Here is a 19511-nt window from a genome sequence, read left to right on the forward strand (position 1 = left end):
TTACCTTTCTCCAGCTTCCCCCTACGCTCCTTCAGGGCCTTAGCTGTCATGGACATACAGTCCTCGCACTCCGAACAATGGTGTTCGGCTCCCAAGCACCACAGACAATTTCTGTGAGGATCGGTCAACGACATCTTTTTCCCACAATCTCGACATTTTTTGAAGCTGGATCGAGGAGTTGTCGGTTCCGACGAGGAAGCCATCGAGTACGGATCGAATAACTCGAGGTAAATAGGATTATCTGACTAAGAACTGAGCAACGGTATTCCGAGGCACCGAGTAGCGCGGAAAAACGGAACTGAGCAACGGACGCTGCGCGCGGCCTTTATAGGCAGGATGACGTCGAGCGTCGATACGGCGGCTGTCGAAGGACATCGACTCGAGGGACGTCGACGCGCAGCGCCCTCTAGAAAAAATTTTTCCGAGGCCAGCAGAGCTGGAAGGAGATATCTAAGATGAGGAATACGTCGGAGGACACAATCCCTTCGAAATATATATATATATATATATATATATATATAGATATAGATATATATATATATATATAGAGAGAGAGAGACTGAATATTCGATGTTGCAACTTTAGTAAGACGGGACCGGTGAAAGAGAAGGGCTCAAATTGTGGCGCAGTAGAGAAAAACAGCTGAAAATCAAGGAAGGATCGAGAAGGCTGTCTGGCCCAGTGTCAAGGGTTGGGGCAGGAAATACTGAGTGCCAAGTTTTATTAATTTAGTATTATTAAATACGAAGAAAGGAGCTCAAACATGGTCTCCTATCACATGGGATGGAAATAGAAAATGGGCAAGCTGCATCGAGACGAAGATAAGAACATGCTCGCACTCCCTTCTATTCTCAGGAGCAGTGATACTTTGCATGGCCAAGTTCAAAGACAATTTGAATGGCAGACAGCATGAGTGATGATGGGCTAATTGGGTAGGGAGGCATGGTCAACTCACCCACAAGCACCTGGGTACCAGCTTTTGTGCTGCTAGCGAGTTGAATATTCCAGAAGGGTACAAGAGTCCCATGTATTGAAGAGCCCTAAAGTTTGAGGGCCAATGGTGTGCCGTGTATCTAACAAATATTGAGAACTTGCATAAAGTATACCTAGATGTCCCCGTACACATCACAATCCCAAGAAGGTTTTCTTAGTTTGCCACATAGTAGGACACCACAAATGGGTTTTTGCTATAAAGGCATTCTTTTTTATGCAATACGTCGAGATTATGCTGCGAGGTGTCAGTTTTATTCCCCGTTTTAAACAATTGATAATAAAGACGTTTGTTTGCCAACTTCCCAAGTCGGTCTCGTTATTGGTGTGAGAGTTATTATGCACCCCCATCCATGTAATGACACTCTTCCTCATTTAAATGGACCCAACGGTTCACATAGTAGCATGTCGGATGGTTACAGACGATCGAGCACCCTTCACCATCTAGGCAGAAGATCGTGGGGTTTCCTGTGGAGAGCAGCAAGAAAAATTGATACAGGTGGGGCAGGCCCCTCTGACGAAATCCCTCCTGGTTTCCACAAGAACTTCATGGACAGAAGGCGAAAGTGTTCGATTGGAGAGGGGAGCCGATACTGAAGGCCTTGAGGAGAATGAGCGAATGACAAGTAGACTGAGGGGAATGGAAAACTATGGGGATGGTATTGTAGTAGTTTAGAAAAGCAGCAGGGTAGTTACAAAACTAACAGGGTTGATTATAAAAGTAAATGAAGAGCGTTTCAAAGTATAAATGAACAGCGTTTTAAGAGATAAAGGCCCATGATTCCCAACGCAAGGAGTTTTAGAAGAACTCTTCTTACACACCGAGCGGAGTAAAATTAGGCTGCGTGTAGGACAGGTCCACATGAGATGAGTTAAGAATAATAACTCTAGTCAGAGTATTTTAGGGGTAAGATGAGGAAACGGAGTACCATGGTTTAAATTTAAAAGTCGACTAGTCGGTCTATGTGTTTGCTTTAAAAAGGTGTCGAAGAGCGACAAGTATAAGTTGTGAAAAGTTGAAGTAGAGATAAAAACGTTATTGCCTTAGACAGGCTGACTTTAGATACAGAGCAAGGGGATGAGAGCCATACTAGCTGGCGGCTAGATATGTCAGACGAAGAGAGAGAACCCTTCTGTGGGGAGGAGGAAGGAAGTGCATGCGGGCCGAGGGATGGCTGCAGACAAACAACGAAGTAAGATGGTCTGATTTAGAGCAACCTAAGGATAGGACGTCAGCTGCAGTAGCATATACAGAGCGCCCTAGAGGAGGATCGTATAGTGAGAAGGGAGAGTCTCCGCCATGAGTGAGCATGCTGAGGTCACTTCCAGGTAGAAGGCAATCAGGAACCATTGTTCCCACTATTGATAGGCAGACAATGGGAGACGATTGTGGGATAAGATTCACACAGTTCCCCTTACTAGAGAAAGGAAGGGCCAGACCGCAGTATATTCCGTGGTCACAAATGGATAAGGATAATTTAAGATGCAAACTTCCTAGTTTAATGGCAGGAGCAGAAAAATTGATTTATGAATTAGAGAAAATAACAGGGGGAAATGCTCTGGCAATAGGGGACATTAAGTGTCTCCTAGAAGCCATTCTTGGGGAAAGCTGATGACATTTGGACAAGTGCAGGCTACTCAGGTTTCACAGCACAGAACACAGTGCACAATGGAGTGCCATTTAATAATTGTAGAGCAGCTGTCTGGAGAGCTCTCAGGGCACAGTATCCCAACACGTCAGACATGGGTGCACAATTATGACATGTAAGATGAAAGAAGAAGATCCGCTTGCTTACATTCAGGACATTTAGGAACAGTGGCAGTATTTTACCCATTTTGTGTCAGGGGTTGCCCGATCAAGTACAGAGAAGCAACTCGAGAAGCTAGTGGAAATGCAAGTGAAGCCATGGCAGAGATACAGTAGACAATAGTGCATAACTGTCAGCTGTTACAGGAGAAAAATAGGAAGCAGGAAGATGCTAGAAAGAAGAAGCGAAGTTAGTTCAGAAATAATTGTCAAAATATACCATAGAAGGGGCAGTATTGACAAATGGAGAAGAACTGGGAATACAGCAAACAGTGGGCATATCACAGGTGAATAATCAGCACCTGATGGGCCAAGGAAGGAATGTATTTGTACCAGGGGGCAGAGGAATGCGCTATAGAGGAAGGGGTGGTTTTCTGAACAATCAAAAGCGGTTTTCAGAATCTGCAGAATGATAATCAGAATGTGCAAGGAGGATTTGACCAAGGAGGACTAGTCAGAAGAGCTCCTCCTGTATGTTGGACAGGTGGGATGACAGGGCACATTGTGCATGTAAGTGGGAGCCAAGGGTATGTACAGAATGGGCAATCATCAAGAGGGGGACAGCATATAGCTCACAAGCTGGGCTCCCCTGGCAAAGTCAGACTATGGTGTTAAACAGCAGCAAAACGTTGGGGGGTACACAACTGGAAGGAAAATTACACATAACTGGAATTCTTTCCTAACACTCCGCAACAAAGCACGCCACTGGTATTAACAACAAGAAATCAGGTAAGAGCTACGCTGTGGCTATTACTAATCTGGATATTTTGACTGGGGGCATCTTGAAAACAGAATTTATGTTCTAGATTTCCGAGAATGATCGTGGCAGTCACTTAATCTTCGCACAGTGATTTTGATAGTTTGGGACATTATTCCGCGAGGCTTTGACAAGCCGACGTGAGTTGTATGGGTAACGGACCCATATGTAACAATGATTCTTAGGCTGCGTGTGTGACCTCAATGGTCCAATTAGGAGCTTAACACTAGTACACACTCGGTTGATATTCTTGCCCCGTACTTGTGACAAGTTATATATCGGTATGGCAATCGAATGCACATTATGTCTATATTTTTTCAGTATTGGTGGGACCACGAACGTACGGATTATGCGCAAGAGAAACACTGAAAGTTTCCACTGCAACAAGGACTGAGACCATATTCCTGTTGGGCATAAAACAACAATTGCAAGTAAGCGTTTAAAAAAAAAACAGCAATGGACTACCCACATTAGATAGTCAGCAATCTTTTTGGAACAACTGTTCAAGTAGCTGTCATGATTCCTGCCCCTCATGTCCCCAGCCCTCCAAGATGTCAGGCTGGAGCCAGACCACGATCACCTACATGACCCTCAAGGGCCTCTCCATCCCTCCAAAGACCCACTTGGAGTCAGACTTGGCGCTTGTGGCACCAGACTCACCCACTCCCATAGGATAACAATGGGGATTGGACTTGTATTGCATTGATGGGGACAAGATGGATGCCCCCACATATTTCGGTTCCCAGAACTGCATGTGCGGTCTAGTCTTTTGGCTGTGGTTCAGCCCAGAGATACCTGGGATACCCATATACTATTTAAGCCACACCCAGGCTGAGAAACATGCTTTGCGTTTTCTGCACCTGCAGGGTGACACTCACCGTGTTCGGACCGGTCTCCAGTAGGCCTGCATCTTTCTTCTGCGCTCAGCTCCTGCAAGAACAAGAACACCGTTAGGAACAGCCTTATCATGCGGCGCTTCAGCCCATCATTCATCGCTCCTTCTGTTCTGCGGGCATCTTCGGCGGTGTCATTCCCATCCCGGCACGCCGCTTCCTAAGGAAATGGGAAAAGAACAGAAAAAAGGCATTAGTAAGCAATCAGCAAATCTTCGCTTATTTTTAAATACTGTACGAGCTTCAAACGCTTACCTGAATCCCAGCCGCTCTGGGGGAACTCTGTCTCTGCAACTTCTAATCCATCTGCAAGAGGGAAAAGACACTCCAGGTTAGCGTGGAAACATCTAGAGGCGCTGCATACCGCGCTTACCCGCCGCATTTGTTCTTCATAACCGACATCCACGTTGAAAACGTTGCAGCACCTAAAAGAAACAGAAAAATAACTCAGTTCAATAAAAATACGAAAGGGGTGCATCGCGCATCACACTCTCACTCACCTTCAGCACTACTCATCTCAGCAGCACGCCACCATCCATGGACGCCATCTAAGGAAGGAAAGGAATGAAGTTAGAGAACTGTTCAAAAGACTCATTATACTTACCTGTCGGACTCTTGCCAGCGAAGTAACTAGGCAGCAACGAGCCTGGATCAATCAATGCGCCCCTGCGATGAAAGCAGGACGGGGAGCACACTATCCAAGAAAACAAGGTGAGCTGTGGATCAAAGGGAAGGATTGGACCCCGGGGAAGAAGGGGTTCAAGCACACAGAGACAATAGGGAGTTATACTCTACCAATCCTGTGTTTCAGGCCCAGTCTCCAGTCGAATAGCTCCAGGGAAGGGTTCAAGGTCGTAAGAGGTCAGAACAGGCTGAGTGACGTCCCAGTGGATACCGGGTGAGCGTTACAGTAGCTGACAGACAATTGCCGTTTTCTCATGTTATATGTCACACACACATGGTCGAGACCAGGACTTATGAATAACAATGTGCTAAACAGCCTACATCCGATGTTCATTTGATGACTCTAGAGTATGTATTTGACTTTTATAGTTGATCACTCATTTGTTGAGTGCTTTGTACTGCACTTTTAGTGTTGTTCAATTGGAAGTCTACAAGAGTATATTTTGAATGAATTTCTCTTGTTTCTCTCCCTTTCTTTTTTTGTCTTTTTTGTCCCCTGCGTTGTACTGTTGCAAACTGGTGCTCCCCTTCTTGTATATACTGTGGTTTTTATGACATTATTTTAGTATTCCGAGGAAAATTACATTCAGAATACTCCACCCAGAATGACTAGTGAATTGTCTATATGGTGAGTGTGAGTTTCCTTATTTTGGTTTTAATTGACCATTTGCCCATGTCTCATTGATAGTGCCATGTTGAGCACTCTAAACTTTTCCAATGATTACAGTTCAGTAATATTATGCATTTTCTACACATGTAGGTGAAATTCAACGTACATGACTATGGTATACAGCATTTGTTACAAACTGTTTTACCTTCAAGATCTCTATGCTAGCCAACCCTTGAAGAATTTCCACATAACAGAATATTACAACTGATATGGAAAGAAACATGTTGGGTTTTTCTGCTTGGTCATATTGATTATGACCTAATAATATGAACTAACCAGATTAATAGAGTTAAGGAATCATTGTATTTAACAGTTTTTCATTTTTTTCAGAGCATTACATTTAGTCTATGTTAATAGGTGAGCTTGCGTATAAGTTTCATGTTTGATTGATTCCTTCACTTGTGATGTTTTTTGCCTAATTTAGTTTAGGTTATTTGGTATGAATATGCCGTGTGAATGATGGGTGTGTGAATTTGTGAGGTATAGGCAGTTTTTTCTGATGTGGGTTGCATTTATTGCATTAAGCACTTATTGTTTATAATGAGATTGTTTTGGTGAATAATTCTTTGACATTACATTTGTATTATGAATTTGTAATACTCCATAAATGGATATTTTTCAGAGCAATACATTTATCATATAATTAACGAACAGGATATGAATTGAATCTTTTCATGTTCCAATACAGTACTGTTTGGCTCCAACTGGATAAGTTACTATTTGTCAGTAGCAGACATCCTTGTGACCTTGCATTTCCTACTGTAGATGCATAAAAGCTCTGGTCCCTTTGAGTATCCCTATATATACACTAAGTGCTGACCAGGTATGACCGGAGTTTGAAACACCTGGTGTCCCGGTTATTGTGTCTTTTGATGACCCTATGACGCAGGCCTATTGAAGGGGATTGGGGGGGGGTTAAGATAAAGTTGAAGCCAGGAGCAATTTTACCTCGAGCACGACAGTAACCCATGTCTCGAGAGGGGGGGGGGGGTCATGGAGATTCATACAATACATGAAACCGATTAACCAGATTGTAGAGGCAGAGCTTCCTTTAGTTCCTAATCCAGCAATGATACTATGCAGTATCCCAGTAAAGGTGTGATATTTTACGGTGATTGACTTGAAAAATGCATTTTTCTTAATCCCGTTGCACAAGGACTCACAAGACTTGACTTCCATTTCGTTCTGCCAGACTCATCTGAAACATACTCTTTTGCTTCAAGGGTACTGTGAGTCTCCGTCTATCTTTAATAGGGTCCTCCAGATGGACCTAGGCAATATTGAGTTGAAGAGCGTTGTAATACAGTACGTTGATGAGATTCTGATTTGTAGCACTACAGAAGATTAGTGCAAGCAAGACTCGATCCAGTTAATGACTATCCTAGCAGACAAAGGATATAAGGGAGACCAAGGAAAGTTACAGTATTGTCAAGAAGTGGTGTTGTACATAGGCCAGTTGATCTCACAGGAGGGAAAGAGGGTTACACCTGAGAGAGCTGAGGCGATCATGAAAACAGCAAAACTGCACACAGTAAAGCAAATGAAGCAGTTTTTGGAACTATGCAATTATGTTAGAGCATGGGTGTTGGATTATAGTTCGTACACAAGACCTCTTTTGCAAGCTCTAAATGAAGCACAGGCAAACAATGAGAAAATAGAATGGGCTAATGAAATGGAGGGAGGGTTTGAAGAAAGCAATTTGTACAGCTCCCGTTTTAGGAATTCACAATTCTGCAGAGTTATTTTTATTTTCGCACCCAAATGGGACAGTTCTGATAGCAGTACTTAAACAGAGGACTAAACTAGGTTATAAACCTTTGGCATATTACAGTGGGATTCTGGATCCAGTTATGAAGGGGCACTTTCCATGTGAACAGTCACTGGCGGCAGCTGCGTACGTAACTGAGAAGTCTACCAGTATTGTTATGGGGCGTCCTGTGACGCTCTTTGAGGAGCATGCTTTGTTTGCTATTTTGGAGAAACCTAAGGTTACATTGACGTCTCAGAGAGCTTCTGTATATGAGGTGATCATACCGAATCCAGCGATTGAAATAGTCTGATCTAAAATAGTGAACACTGCTACATTTGTAGCTGAGCCTGTGCATGATTGCGGGAACTACAAGGAGTTCTATGACGAGATCCCTCGCATAAAGTAAAATGTGCTAGCTTGGGGGGGTGGGGGGGGAGATTCTCTTTATTGATGGTTCTTCGAAAATCGATCAAACTGTGGGGAAAGGCATTCTGGCGCAGCTGTGGTGAGACAGACAAAACAGTGAATTTGAGGTTGTAGCAAGAGCAAGATTACATCTCACTTTTCAGCATAAGCAGCAGAATTGGTGGTGCTTATTGTCGCGCTCGAAAATCATGCAGGGCTGGAAGTGACGGTGTACAGTGACTCCGCCTATGTGACGTCAACCATGCACGTAGGATTAGCAGATTAGGGGCTACCTCTGAGCGGATGGCACTCCAGTGCAGCACGCAGCATTGTTGGACAGGCCTATTAAGGCACCAAAACTCCCAGTAGCCATAGCGATAGTTAAATGCGCAGCACATACCAAGCAAACAGACCATTTCTCGCGGGAACAAAGCTGTGGACGTAGAGGACAAAAAGGTTGCATATTCACCAGATATTTCAAGTTCTGATGGTCCATATGTAAAGGAGAAAGTAGTCACGATTATGGTAGTAAATGAAGGGTTTAATCATTTACCAGGAACACAGTTGATGGAAATTAAGGGCAGTGCACACAGGAAGAGCAAGAATTATGGAAAGGAGGGGGGTGTTCTTTGTTCCCTTCAGAGGCATTATGGGGACAAAACAGCACTGGAAAGCTGGTGATGCCAGTAGCATTGTCAAGGTTAGCGCTTGAACAGCTGCACTACCCTGTGCATGTAATTAGGGAAAGTCTTGCAGCAACTATTGCGGAGGACTGGTTCGTACCGAACCTATTAGAACAAGTTGCATTTTATGTAGTAAATTGCATGGTATGTTAAAAGTTTACAGCTGGGCATACACTGCGAACGATTTGAGGAGCGATTCCTCAAACGAATGGTCTTTTTCAGTCCATTCTCCAGGTCGATCGAAGCAGGTCCTTGTACACAACCCAATGGTACTTGCGCAGTTTTTAGTACGAGAAGTCTTTCCAAGAGGGGAGTGTGTGAGGTGCTGATATCCGATAATGGGCCCTATTTTGTTAATGAAGTGTTTTAACAAATTTGTGGTTAATATTCAATGATAGACTCGTTTTTTCTGCTTATCACTTGCAAGCGAACAGGATATGTAAGAGACGCAACGGTCTCCTTAAAGAGAGGATCGCAAAGCTTAAATTGATACTGAAGAAGGGATGGATATATTGCCTACCCCTAACCTTATATGCATTAAGGAATCAGCCTGGGTCAGACGACCACCTCACACCCCTCAAGTTAGTGACAGCGTGGTGAATGATAAAGCCTTGGTCTCCTCCATTGAGGAGCAGAAGTGATGCCAGAAGAGTGCAGAAAAGTTAGGAAATGAGTTATGTGCGTATTTGATATGTATGACCACTAGTATCTCTCATTTCAGATCAACTCAAGCGCCAAGGGGGTCGGTCGCAGAACACAGATGAAGACCATTCAGCAGACGGAATTTCTGAATTACTACCAGTACCTAGACTTTGTTGGAGACACAATATTAATTTGGAACTTGACCAGAAATGGGCATGAACCACGATTTAGTGGACTTAACCTAGTGGAGTATGTTACTCCCTCAGCAGTGAAAGTCCAAGCAAGGCGTGCGTGGATCCATTTGAATGACGTGAAGCTACACGCTGGTGAGACCGTTGCAGCCCTAACAATCTATTCTCAGCAAGACAAGGAGAAGTTGTTCAGTGCATGCAGTCCCGATCAATGAGGAAGGACGACGATAAGGTTGCTGATTAAATAATTGATAGTGGCATTTGGACTGTGGCTCAGCCCGGACACTCTTTATAGATATTATATCAGGAGTGCAAACAGTTCTTGAATCGCAGGAATCTTTTGAAAAGTGAACTTTAGAAAAGTGTTGACATCTGATAAGAGATTGCAACATGAACAGGCTGATTCTTTTCACACAATGCAATTGTTTGGTTGAATCTATGGTTTTGATAAATGATGCCCATAGGATCCTTATCACTGTTTTCATATTTATTCTTAGAGCTTATCCTGCTCTTGTTGGGCGTAGTGACAACATACCTAGTTTTCTGCATGATCCTAAAAATAGCCCTGTGATAAGGAGGCTACTTGTGGCTATAGTTGAGCAGATTCTGCAGCTACCTGATTTACCAGAATTGCCTGATTAAACAGGTTTTTTTCCTTCCTTAAAGCAGTAAACCGGCACAATGAGGAATTTAGAAAATGGTACAGTTTTGGAAAGTGAGCAAAAATTAACGACATTCAGAGAATCGTAAATGGTGGGGGTTAATGTATCGGTGTATAATATATGCATGCTCAGCATTTATTCTTGTTTTCCTGTTTTTTAAAATGTATACGGTTTACTTCATTGGTCCCAGCAAAGTAGAAGTCCCCTTGATTCTTCCCACTCCAGTGACTCTTGTAGAATTGTCTGTTACTGAAAGGCCAAGATTTTTTGTGATTTTCCCGAATCTAGTAGCTCTTCTGGAGTTGCCTATTCCGAAGACAAATGTTCCTATGGTTCCCCCTGTAGGAAGGACCATTACTGATATGCTTCTCAAGTATTATGCAAGCACTTACTTTGCGAAATGGAGACACAAGAGAAGCACAAGGGAAGATGATAATGAATTAAATAATGATCTAGATAGTACAGCACACTTGGGTAATAGCATTTGGTATCAACACATGTAAAAGGTAGGAGAGAGAACGCCCAAAGAGAGTTGCTATGTTTGTGCTCTAATACCTTATGCTATGGGGACTTCCAAGATATTCATAGCTATTGAGGTAGCAGTCCAGAAAGCTCATTTCCCGACGCACTTGCACTCTGCCAGACGAGAGGTCAGTTCCAGTGTCGAACAGCATCCTTGGTATAGGTGACTGAGAAGACATCTCCAAGAGAAGATGGCTATGTGCAAGATTTAAAGAGACGAGAGAAATCAGAGACAAAGAATCAAGTGATAAGATATGAACAGTCTGGAATAAACGGAATCAGAAGAGAAGAAAACAAAATGCTCAATTGTCAAGGAAAGAAGCACAAAGAAATACAAAGATGCAAGGAGAGAGGTCAACTGCAAATTAAGGGAACAGTGCGGACTCCAGAAGGATGGGTGGAAGGCCCGATTGTATGCAAGGCGCCAGCACTAACAGGAGATTATGAGCCATTTATAGATACTGCAGAGAATGAATGCAAGCATCATTGGCCGAAAATTGTGCAATTGCTGACATCGGTCGATGATAAAGGAGGATCCTTGCAGGTAGTACCTCTAGCGAATGCATCCCTGTGTTTCAGAAACAATGGCACGAGAAAGGATGGAATGAATCAGCAGTGTGGTCGAATATTTTATGAGCCAGGCATGAAGGACGGAACAGTGGTGTTAATGGACCACTACTTGTCCTGTGGATCCAGAGCTTATGTCAAGTTGCCCAAAGATTGGGGAGGACTGTGTTCCATGGTAGGTATCCATGTTCCAGCATTGGTGATTCCAAAGAGTGACCTGAACATTGGAGAGTTTCCAAAAGCAAATGCTCATATGAGGAACAGGCGATTATTTGGATTTCTCAATCGGACAAAAAGAGAGAATTACTTTTAAACTAAATTGATAGAAGCATTCAATTCTATTCCATATCAATACAGGTTGCTCAGTCAGACTGCTGCAGTATTCACAACTACCTTTGTGCCAGGGATCCAGACGATGGCGAATTCAAAATGGTTGCAAATCACTCACAGGGAGCTCCTGCATACGATCAACACTACCCATAAAGGGATTCAACACAATCAAGGAAGAATTGAGAGACTGATGACTCTCCAGAATAGGTGTGTCCTGGACATGATTACGGCAATGGATGGAGGTGTTTATGCCAAAATAGGGGAATCATGTTGTACATTCATACCTTCTCACAATGACGAGAATGGGACCTTGACAGAGGCCATAACGTTGCTAACGAACTTGCACATCAAGATGGAAGATGAGACAGAAGATATTGCAGATTACAGCTGGTTTGCATCCATATGCTCATTGGTTGCACAATGGATGGCAAATATTTTCAAGTTTCTTGGCGCACTATTGGTGATGATCATGTTCGGATTCTGTGTGATCAGGATAATAATTGCACAGTGTAAGAAGACAGCAAAGAAAGCAGTAGGCATGAAAGTCATGATCGATGTTGAGTCTGGGTTTGGACCCAAGGAGCCGACAGATTAAGAGATCGGAAAATATACATAAGCAAGCACTCTAGCACCTGAGGGAAGGAAGTTCCTGTATCCAAGAAACCACAAGTAGTATGTGGGGCAATGGATGTACTGCAGTCTGAATGGACAATGAAGCCACGTGACCTGGAGTGTTAATGACCATGTAAAGTCAGCAGGATCTCTGAAAGGAGTATTGAAGATATGGACTCCATGTCTAGATGTGAAGACTGAGGGGAGAGTGGTCGATGAATCAACCAGAGGGGGGGGGGGGGGGGGAGTGTAGTTGAGGAGCCAAATGCCTCTACCAAGTCCCCGGCCCTATTTTGCCTATATGTTGGAAGCTGGAAATTGCAACATGCACAACAACGAGAATGATACCAATACAGCGAAAGATCTTCGAAAGAAGGTATCCATTGAGAAAGCCTTATAAGATGTACCCGCAGAGAGCTGACCGTCTCTAAGGGGAGATCCATGAAGAAGTGTGCAGCAGTGAAAAAAAGATAGGTGACGTCAAAAGGAATTAGATAGAGTGACACACTGGGAAGGATAATCAGAGAAGAGAATGCATAGACCTTATGGAATCTGATGACGAAATAAGGAATGGAGTAAACTTTCATGTGCAGAATGAAGATTGCATGTGCAAAGAGCACTGAAGAAAATATAAGTCGTTTTATACCTGTACAGATGCTGCAAGGCAGGCTATACGTAGTGAATAGACTGCAGGCAGTGCCGCATATATTTCTTACTTCTACCTATTAGGTAGATGGTTCTAGCTGCACTCTCCACAGTATCTTAGAGACCCATCACCATTGCAAGAAGTTGGAATCCAAACCGCTGTTTGTGTTTCAAAGCTGTTCCTTTATTTGTTTTTCAGGGAAAGAAATCACATTAAAATTCCAATGTACTCCGTTCCAAAATTGGAAAACAAAAGCAAAAAAGACCAAAGTGTACAGGTCCTCCCAAGTGCACCACTCCTCAAAAAAGAGGCGTTCACGCGCTTCGCGGCCAACTCGCCGCTTGCTCACAACAATTAACCTCATTGTTACAAAGCCATTTTAAAACGTGAGGGAAACAGGCAAGCGTGGGGAGGGGCATGGGTGGGTGGGGGGGGGAGGAGCACACACAGTAGCAATCGTGGAAGGACTGGTCTCACCTTTCCCCAAACTTTACATCTATGGATGGGCCTTCTTGGAGTGGTGAATTTTACCACCATAACTTATGTATTGCCAGTCATACTTTCTAGTCTAATGCGTTTTGTGTAATCCCTTCGCAGTACAAAATCGCAATTGTTTCCGATTCCCACTACTATTATTTAGGGGTGACCCGTATTTCCTCGACAGCAAGTACACATGTGTTCCAGTTTCCAATCTATTATTATAGTATGCTTTTACTCGGACGGTTCTAGTCCATTTAGTATTTTGGCTTTTCCCCTATACTCGGCTGAAGTGCATAGTGCAAAAAAATGTTTAAACTGTCATGTGCTAAAAAAGGCAACATATTAGTTTCAAACAGTTTTTTGTATGTCACATATATATAGTCACTTGCTTTAAATGCTCAGTGCTGTTTTAACATCTCTCTCCTCTCTAGTGAGTAGCTTTTTAGGACATTCATTCCAATGTTAATTACATCTCTCACGTCTTTGAAAGTTAAAGTGCTTAGTGCATTCCCCGCCTTCGCTCTTCAGTTTAAAGTGCTTAGTGCATTCTCAACAATAGCAGCAATAGTTTTGTCCCCAATGCCGAATGTATCCATATCTATATAGGTAGGAGTGATTGCAAGATAAATATGATGACAAATCATTTTCACTGTTAAGATCATAAAGTGCTTAGTGCATTTAGCAGCCTTCTTTCTTCAATTTAAAGTGACAAGTGCAATAGCAGCAATTTCTCTGTTAAGATTTGCCAAGTATATATGTTAAAATGTAAAAACAAGGGGAAAAGAAATTGTTAGGTTTACTCATACTATACTCTTCTTAAATGTCTATGCAAACTGTCTATCCCTAAAATCTGTATGAATTCCAGGTAGGGCTGCACATTGACCATAATCTTGGGGAACGTCACAACTTCAATCCTAAAAGTATCTGCCTACCCCACAAGCCTCTCCTGTTTCTACCTCATCAAGACTTTTCGTTTAAAATTATTGCTCATTCAGAACAGGTGTATTAGAAGCAAAACATAAATAACCATATACCCAAAATTATTCAAAACATTAAAAACACTGAAACCAACTGCAAGGGTATCTCAAATTCTCCCCAAGGACAATAATTTGACATTAGTACTTTTCTTTTTTCATTGTCCACTCAACATCTTTAGAAAACTAAGGTATAAACAATGGTTAAAACTGATTTCGGCACTCCAAGGAGTTTTTTGCAGGCTGGTGTTTGTCCAACATCATAGATACAGTGACAGGGCGCTTTATCTTTTTCATTTTTCAGCAGCCCAGAAAGGTGTACAGATCCTCATCGATGTTGTGCCCGTTGGACTGTTTGCTCTCGAAGTCCAATATACACCTTGTTTCCTTTTGTCTGAGTAGCTTTTCCTTATCGCCTCCCCTTGGACCCAATTTGATTTTGTATAGGCCCAAGAATCTGAAACTGTTTCGCCATTATATAGCACATATATATATATATATACATATATATATATATATATATATATACATATATATATACATATATATATATATATATATATATATATATATATATATATATATATATATATATATATATATGTATAGAGTCGGGATATTCAATGTCACAACTTTAGTAAGCCAGGACCCGTGAAAGAGAAGGGCTGAAAGTGTGGTGCAGTAGAGAAAAACAGCTGAAAATCAAGGAAGGATTGAGAAGGCTGTCTGGCCCAGTATCAAGGGTTGGGGCAGCCAAGAACTGGTTATCTATTCAAGGAGATACAAAGAACGTGAGAAGCGAGGCAAGCTCCTGCTAAGATGCGACAGAAACACTGAGTGCCAAGTTTAATCATTTAATATTATTATATGCATAGAAAGGAGCTCTAACACGGTCTCTTGTCACATGGGATGGATGGAATCAGAAAATGGGCAAGCTGCATCGAGACGTGAAGATAAGAACGTGCTCACACTCCCTTCTATTCTCAGGAGCAGCAATACTTTGCAAGGCCAAGTTCAAAGACAATTCGAGTGATGACGGATGGTGGGCTAATTGGGTGGGGAAGCATGGTCAAGTCCACCCACAAGTACCTGGGTACCAGCTTGCGTGCGGCTAGAGTCTCGAATATTCCAGAAGGGTACAAGCATGCTAACCAATTATAGAGGGCCATGTATTGAAGAGCCCTATAGTTTGAGAGCCAATGGTGTGTTGTGTATCTAACAAATATTCAGGATGACTTGCACAAGGGGTGGGCATAAATTGTCCATCTGACTAGAGAGTCCAATCACAATCCAATCCCCTACAGAAAGTATACCTAGATGTTCCCTGTAGACCTATAACAATCCCAAGTAGGTTTTCTTAGTTTGCCACATAGCATGATGTCACAAAGGACCGGTTTTTACCATAAAAGCATTCTTTATTATGCGATATGTTGAGATTATGCTGTGCGACGTCAGTTGTACTCCCCGTTTTAGACAAATGATAATAAAGCAGAGTTTGTTTGGCAACTTCCTGAGTCAATCTTGTTATTTGTGTGAGAGTTATTCTGCACCTCCATCCATGTAATAAAATGCTTCCTCATTTAAAAGGACCTAACGGTTAAATATCTTAAAATATGAATCTGCCATGGAACAAATTTTTCTGTTGGATGGATATTTTAGCAAAAACTGGAGCATCACAATCACAAACAGAACAGTCATCTGTATCTTCTTGGACGGTCATGGCGCTCCAGTTTGCCCATTTGCGGTGCAAGTCATCAGAATAAACATAGCCGTATTGTATCAATGAACACATGCAGAGAGCAAAGTTTGATTTCTGATGTGTAATGAATAATTTTTTCTCCCAAAATGGAACGCCATGTGCTTCGAGAGAAAATGAATGATGGGACTGCATTTAATTCTATTTTACTCCACAGAACTTTCCCTTGCACAATTCAAGTACTTGGATAGAAACATTGAAGAATGAAATCTGAAAGATTGCACGGAATGTCACCGTCTACAAACACGATTACTATGGCTTGTGTGTTCTTACATTGATTATGTGCCAAAACAGTTTTAATGGCCCAACTGGATGTATTTAACCGTTTCCTTTACCATATGAAATAGAACGACTTAGCAAATTCCCAGACTATGAGTAATTATTGAAAAGTGTACCTTATCTTCTTTTTTGAACAGTGAGTAAACATTAACTCCGTATGTGTATCTTTCACATTTTCATTAGTAACATGATGGCGTAGTTGCTGGCAGTGGATGGGTCACTGCGCTGTGCATCATAACAAGGGACGTAGCATATCGGTTTGACATGTGTATCTCACCTTGCAGGCGTGTGTTATGTTTTACTGCCAGCAGGGCACTTGAACTTCGGGCAATTGATCAACAGATAGGATTATCACAAAATGGCGGTTTCCAAACCGCATGGTTCGCCTATCTAAATATCAGAAAATCGAAGGCAAGATGTATTGAAAAAAAATGTTATCAATCAAAAATACGTGTCCTATCCATTGGGCAAAAAATTATTCCTGAGAGGAACTTCTCCTTTAAGACCCGAGAGGTTGGCAGACAACCAACAGAACACATTTCCAGACCGACCATGAGGAATAGCTGAGAAGTGAAATGCAATGGCTTGTAATGCCACAATGGGCCTATTGTGGATAGGAGTCCGTATTGAACCACAACACTGCATCAAGTACTAGGATGAAAAACGACATTGCCCTGAGACCTCATGCAACAACTATGGTGCCCAAGGTGACATGCTCTTGCACATCACATGCCGCAGGAACACCCTATATATATATATATATATATATATATATATATATATATATATATATATATATATATATAATATCTTGGGAAGAGACACCCATCGTGGTGCACAAATTGATTAAGTTGTGAACACCCTAGATTTGCATAAACCAAGATGCCCTGTTCACATATTATATAACATCCAATGCTAGGAGTATTTGTATTGGATTTAGTATTGCTTACATTTCTATTAATTTGGTTTTTAAAATCAATAAAAGCAAGTAAAAATAAAAATCTGAGATAGCTGGAAAACCTACATGTGAGAATGAGAATTAGAAAATACGTTATTATTTCTTTTGCCAGAACAATAACTATTTCTTTTGTAAGAGCAATCTCAAATATCAGTCAGAGCTGCTGGTCCCTAAATTGTTCAAATTGAAAAAGAGGATCCCTGATTGATGACAACTACTTGCTCTTGGTACATGGTTTTGGATTATGCAAATCGACCAATGAACGGGGACCAAGTAAATAGATAGGAAGCAATGGGGATTAAGTTAATCATATTCGCTTATACAACACCAGCGTACCATTGACAGGAGAGAGGCGAGCCTGTAGCAAATAAGAAAGTGACTGATTCAACATGCTACCTCAAAGCCCCTCAAATGACCCCTTTACTAAGGCCAATGAATTTCAAGTATGCTGCAAAAAAGAACATGGATTTTCATTTCAGAGTGGACATTACTGTAGTTAAAGATGAAAGTAACTGGCCAGTTACTGTCACACATTGTCTTACTACTTCATTCGTCCATTTGTAGCGTGATAGATGAGCACTCTTACCCGTGAGTTCACTTTCATGTGAGCCTACAAAGCCACCAATTAGAATTCTACAATCCCAGAGCATAAACATCAGATAAGTAGTACATCTGATGAACATTGCTTGAGATCCAGAGTGTGGCATGAACCATGTGTCTCAAACATACCTTCACGGCAGGTTTAATGCTAGGCATGAGGAGGGACCTTTGCACCTGAAACTGCCCGAGATATAGATGGCGCATGGGACCGATAACAACTGCTCTGCATTCATGCACCAGCGTTAGGAATAACAGCAGTGAGAAGCTAAAAGTGGCATTCAAATCAATTCATACTTAACACAAATGAAAGATCATGCATTGTTTGGGAAGAGGGTATTGTTCGAACTATATAATCTGAACATTTAAAAGATTGCACCTACATAAAAGGCGAAACAAAGCACTGTACACATTTCATGGCCGACCACACCTGCTAAACTCCCCGGGCTACTCAGGTTCACTAAAGATGAAATAAAGCCTCTTGCTCGTAGAAGGGTGTGACCATGAGTGCATACCTACCTAGGTCAATAAGGATTGCATGTTGCTGGGAGGTTAATTGCTTCAGTAATTCTTTGTAAGGCGTATCCTTCAGCTGCTGTTTACTTGGTAATGGGTGCCTCAGTTGGTATTGCTCCGATAACAACTTCCAGATTTCACCACGATGATGACGTGGCACGCCTGCCGATAAACATGAAACAAAAAATGTGATCTTTGAGTGCCCCATGTTTTAATGGCAAGAGATCGTCTGCGTACAGTAGATTGCCTTGCAAAATACTAGACTTGAGAAGTTTAGCCACATAAATGTCATTTTTCTAATTAACTGTTCATGTGGATGGGAAAAAAGGAGCAGTAAGCGATAGTTAAGAGGTTTGGCGTCTACGATACTAGAATGGTCATCCTAATGTGTACTTATGACGGATGTAATCAGATTTGATTCGTTTCATGTGAATGGTAGCTTGTCCAGGGATGAACTTAAAATCCCTTTTCAAACCGCGGAGGTACAGGTTTCCAACCCACTCTGAATATAATTACAGAGTCGATATTGTTGTATTAGCCCATTGGGAGTCTACACCCGACTCCTTAACATTAATTTCTAACAACGTATGCCATGTTTATGTCAATATGACTGTTCAGAGAAATGTGCGTACAAATTTGTCATGGAAGCAATAGTTTGTTTTTCAGATTATCATGCACAAAAAGCATTCGGAAAACGTGATTTCGCAGTTTATGGTTTACTTTTCCTAAAGTTCCAAGCTCTTTGGAATATAAAAGTATTACCACACAAGTGTTTGGAAAAAACGAATGCAGCTTTATAATAGAAAAAGCTACCAAATCAGATATCTCAATCATAAATAAGGAAATACTGCAGTGCCAACATTGAAATAAGTTAGTCCCCTGGGGAAAAATAAACTCTATAAAGGTGCAGTCACAAAAATCAATGGGATAATAATACAAAAACAACACAAAAAAGGACTAAAGTTCAACATATAATCACGATCCTACTTCAAGAAAAGAGATATGATTGCATATGTATATTTATTACAGGGCCTGCAGTAGCGGCTCTGTAGTTCTGGTTAAGTTGCTCAACACATAGGGAAAGCACTTTTTGGGCAGCTTGAGACAAATCCTCACCAAACTTATCTTGCAAAGTGTATG

At 41.8% G+C, this 19511-nt stretch overlaps 1 protein-coding gene across 8 annotated transcripts in view; it reads right to left on the minus strand.

The window, feature by feature from the left end:
* The window catches only part of TBC1D1 (TBC1 domain family member 1), a 1823125-nt gene that overhangs the window by 405429 nt on the left and 1398185 nt on the right, over positions 1-19511 (minus strand). For all 8 annotated transcript variants that reach the window (XM_069631813.1, XM_069631816.1, XM_069631814.1 and 5 more), the window contains one exon: positions 18375-18533. In XM_069631813.1, coding sequence (XP_069487914.1) covers positions 18375-18533 — 159 coding nt within the window. The remainder of the gene's footprint in view (positions 1-18374; positions 18534-19511) is intronic.

Source organism: Ambystoma mexicanum, chromosome 6q, assembly GCF_040938575.1.
Source record: "Ambystoma mexicanum isolate Mex_15411 chromosome 6q, UKY_AmexF1_1, whole genome shotgun sequence".
Classification (NCBI taxonomy): Eukaryota; Metazoa; Chordata; class Amphibia; order Caudata; family Ambystomatidae; genus Ambystoma; species Ambystoma mexicanum.